General features: G+C 34.5%; 1 protein-coding gene across 1 annotated transcript in view; it reads right to left on the bottom strand.

The window, feature by feature from the left end:
* The window catches only part of LOC110037375, a 2,535-nt gene extending 993 nt beyond the window's left edge, over positions 1 to 1,542 (bottom strand). Inside the window, exons 1-2 of the mRNA XM_020742007.1 lie at positions 1,034 to 1,542; positions 243 to 311 (exon numbers count right to left, since the gene is read on the bottom strand). Coding sequence (XP_020597666.1) covers positions 243 to 311; positions 1,034 to 1,444 — 480 coding nt within the window. The 5' untranslated portion in view covers positions 1,445 to 1,542. The remainder of the gene's footprint in view (positions 1 to 242; positions 312 to 1,033) is intronic.
* Positions 1,543 to 4,859: the final 3,317 nt, after the last annotated feature.

Genomic DNA, 4,859 nt, shown 5'->3' with positions numbered 1-4,859 from the left:
TCGGAAGAGAGCTCCTAATAATCTCAATTTAGTACCATGTGAATACTTAATTTAAATGCCTACAGCATGATACGAAGGATTTTTATACTTCATGGCATGAAAATTTCAAGTTATGAGATTTGACTTGACACACATATTTCAAGAAATAAGCAGAGGAAAGTAGTTCACATAAAAAAAGAATAAGATAACATAAATAAATAAAATTAAATAAACTAAAAGGAAGAATTGAATATAACACTTGCCTGCAATTGAGCAACTTGCCATCTTTTCTTCTCCTCCCTTGCTCTGAGAGACATAAAAGCTGATGATTTCTGAAATTTGGCAGCACATAAACCATTAATGAAATCCAACAATAGGCTCATTTGATTGCTTGAAATTAGAATTCATTTTTTTTAAACAATGAAAACATTAGTTCTATCATTTGGTTGAGTGTAGTTGGAAATCAACAATGATATCACACTATTTAATACACCTTCAAATTTGCCACAAGTAATGATTTCTTTTTTGCACCTAAAAACAATTTGAATAAAATAATCATCCTTTAAAGACATCTGCAAAATTTGACCAAAATTTCTTCTAAATTGTCAAACATTCCCATCCTCTCCCGGAAAAAAATTTGCTTACGTTGTCCTTAACAAAAATAAACGCATCTTCAGTGTATCACGTCCGTCGTCCATACATAACTCGTGTTTAAATTATAATTCAATATTTTACTGCAAATTCACCCATTCCTAAAAAAAAATATGAATCCTAAAACAAAAATACAAAGGTGGTGTTTGGCTGCAATTTTGATTTACCTTAAGTAAGATTTATGAAAATTCAGATCATTTATCTTCTACAGTGGAGTTCGCGAGCGACACAAATTAAATCCAACTTACAATTGAAATCAGAGACGGTACAATTGAATTTGACGGAGCATTGAATTCAATGTTCATTTTTTATTTTTTTGGTGGATGGCTTTAAGCGACATCCACGGCTAAATCATATTAATAACCGAAGGAGGAAAAAGTTAGGGCTAAGAGGTAGATTTTACCAAGCAAGAAGCCCGGTGCTCTTTAGCACGGACCAGTCGCCGGATATCCATCTCTGCGACCAAGATGTCATGCAATCTCCTCTCCGCTCCTATCATCCACCTCTCGAATGCTGCCTCCATCTCTCTTATCTTCGTCTCCCCCCTCTCCCTATCCAACCGGAGCCTCTCCGTCCTCAGCCGCGCCCCCTCAAGCTCCTCCGAAAGCGAAGCATCCTCCACAAAAAGGTTCATTTCCTCATCAAAACCTGAGATTTCAAGGTTCTCCTTCTCGGCTCGTTCCACGATCGCCAGATTTGGCTTCTTAGAATTTATTTCCGGGGTGGCGAGGTTCGCCGTGAAATTTTTGGGGCGGAGTGGTTTCCGGTGGGGTTTTGGGAGTGAAGGAGGGATTCTAGTGGCTTGGGATGCCATTGATTTGCTGGGGTTTTGGTTAACGTTTAGCAAGAAGGAAGGAAGAGGAGGAAGAAAGGCCAAATTTTTATTTGGAATTTGGGCGATTTTGAAGTTTGAACGCGGTAGTCGGTATGGCAGCTTGCTGAGTAACGGTTATTTTTATTTCAATGGAATTAAAATTTATTGATCTCATAAATAATTTCATCTGTATTTAAAATGTATTAATATTTTGTTTAATATAAATTAAAATTTAGAAGAAAAGCTGTTTGTAAATTGGCCAAAAAAAAAAAAAAAAGGTTTCACTTAAGAGAAAATCAATGCTGGGTATTTTCAAGCTCATTCAAATATATTTGATTTAATACAATTATATAATGTATAACTCACATCATAAAATTTATGGCTTTTTTATATATATTTGTATATTTTGATATATTTAAATTTTATTATATCAGATATAATTAGGTTGACTGTTTCATTAAATAAGTTAAAAAAAATTATATATTATATATTTATATATGCTGTCGGCCGGTTTTATTGAAATTGTCTTCGCCATAATCAAGATGACGGCACATTAATCTGATCAATTCACCATTTGCTCAATTATCTGCTAATTTTTTTTTTTTTCACTTAAAGCTGAGTTCATTTATTTTGGGATTTGCTGACCTGCCAGCGGGAGACTCGGATTTTGGGAAGACTTTGACTTCTCTTCTCGGATTTGACTTGGCCAATGATTGATATCGGCTTTGACGCATAACCAAATGTGAGCAGGAGGCGTCAATTAAAAGAAAAATTTTTGCTTATGTTCACCACCTGAGGTAAACTAATAAAAACATTTTATTTACAAAAAGTGTATCTTAGTGGGCCTTAATTTTAATTTTTTTTTTTACAAAAAATAATTTTGACGTGCGCTGTCCGCACAGAATAATCGTTCTAATTCAAATATGACATTTTTTATTCTATTTTTTTATGGAAAATTACATACGCAGCACACGGATTTACGTATCTATATATATATTGAAAATGATTAAATTGACTACTAAAAAATAAAAATGAATGCTTTTTTATATGATATATGCCAATATAAAAAATTTTGTATGAGAAAATGTAACCTACTACAAGGGTACAAGGATACAAAGATGAAGACTACACTTAATTTTTTTTGAAGATGATTAAGCACTCCACTGCAATCACTAACAATTTTTCCTTTTACTTACAACGACACTCCTCATCTCTCATTATCTCTCATCTCATTTTCAAATATGTTTGGTTCAATAAGGTCATTGTCAAGAAAATCAAATATAAATTGAGTTATGTAGTAATAATATTAGAAAATTAACTATGAATAAATATTAAATTGATACTGAAAAAATTAAAAATTAAAGCTGAATTTTCGAAATAGCTGATGAAATTAGACTTCACATCTTTTAATGTCGTAATTAATGTTTAAATTTTCATTGTTTAATCTATGCGCGACACCTCTATGCCATTTGTCACAAATGTTAACTAGGCTTTGTAATGCCATTCAAATCTAACACACAATTCCCACTCTCCTCACGTTCTAGAGCTCGAGGCAAACTCTTCACCATTCTTAACCTCTTCCCCTGGTGAGCTCCAGTGAATAACTCCGGAGAGACTGTCACTAAACATTCGTATTCAGAGCAAGCCAGCACCCCGCTTGCACCCTAGTCGTTGCAACCTGAAGAAGTCGAGGTTAAGCTTTTGGCTACGCCAATTTGTGAAATTACCCCTAAATCTAACAATAACTTCTAGTCATCTCACAAGTAATACTGATAAGTTATGAGTTTGATGGAAGAATAATCTAGACTCGTAATGTAAATAAATTAGTCAAGATTGTGTCACTCTTAACTTGAACTTGAGCTTGATTAATTAATCAACTTTGAGCTCGTGCTCAAGTTTAATTCTACGAGTTCAAACCAGCAGACCTATTTAGTATGAAAGAAAGAAAAAATTTAAGCTATTTTTATAATGAAATGAAAAATAAAATGAGCATTTAAGAGAACATTAAAAAAAATTATTTGATATAAAATGAAAAAATATAATTTTTTAAATACTTTTAGTTTGTAAATAAATTCTTGAATTTCAATATATTTTAAGAATATTTTTTTATTAATTATTTTTTAATTAATCGGCTTACAAGCTAACACGTCTAGTCAGGGCGTGTTTGAACTTTGTTACTTAGTTCATCAAGCTCAGCTCACAAGCCACTTATTGGGCCGAGCCTGAGCCGGCACGTGAGTTGGTTTGAATCCCATACACCCCTAATCTAGAGTAGTGGGGGCATTTATGAATCACATTGTTCAGTTACTGATTTAGTGCCGGCCATAAAGTTAAAGCTAATTTATGGGCTGCTTATTCAAGATCCAATTTTGGTTGGCCTAAGCTTTTAGCAACCGTAGTGTATTTCAATTTTAATTTATAGTTGGTTTAAATTGACTCTTAACCTGACTTAATTAATTTGATCCAATTGCTATTAGTGTCCAAACGTAATGCATCAAAATCCATCTAGTTGATCGTGTAAGTTGAATTATAAGTAAATTACACAAGTAGGAACCTTTCTTGTCTAATGAACTATTGCTGATATATAAAATTCATTCCTTTATTTTGATGGAAAGAGTCACACACACACACACACACACACACACACACACACACACACACACACACACACACACACACACACACACACACACACACACACACACACACACACACACACACACACACACACACACACACACACACATATATATATATATCAGATATTGTAGCATGAATCTCAAGATAGATAAACGACTCAGAAGGAAGAAACGATCCATCGAACGTAGCTGTTGACGACCGTTTCGGGTTGGACGATGGCGAGAGAGGCATCATGTTCAGGCGATCGGCGGAACGTGCCAGGAGAATTCTCTCAGGTTAGCGATCAACCCTTAAGAAGATTAACAAGACGCATCCTTTTGGATTAAATATTGATAGATTCAAGGCTTATCGGACAATCAGTAAACTCTTATCAATCTAACCAGCCTGAAGACCATATTTTATGTGAATAACTCTGTAATTACTAAAAAGTACCTTTGAAAAGTCAATAGTGAGGAGACTAATATGTGCTTTTGTAATGTCAGGACCTATGACTATAAATAGGGGGTCTATGATATAAATAAGGGTTACACTCTCTTTACTGCTCTCTACGGTGCTCTCTCATCCTCTACCTCTCTCTCTTAAAGCTCTATACCTAGGGTGTGTTCTCCGGATGCTTTGGGATTCAACTTTCTTTAAGGTTCTGAGTATGGAAACATGTCATCAATAAGAAGAGGAGCTCAGCAACAACAACAGGGAGAATCTAGCCAAAGGAACGTGGCAGAAGCAACAAGCACCAGAGAGTTCACAGAAGAATTCTTCCAGTAAGGCCTACAAG

The sequence above is a fragment of the Phalaenopsis equestris genome, unplaced genomic scaffold, assembly GCF_001263595.1.
Source record: "Phalaenopsis equestris unplaced genomic scaffold, ASM126359v1 Scaffold219108, whole genome shotgun sequence".
In the NCBI taxonomy this organism is placed as follows: domain Eukaryota; kingdom Viridiplantae; phylum Streptophyta; class Magnoliopsida; order Asparagales; family Orchidaceae; genus Phalaenopsis; species Phalaenopsis equestris.
This window is presented reverse-complemented; position numbering and strand designations above follow the sequence as displayed.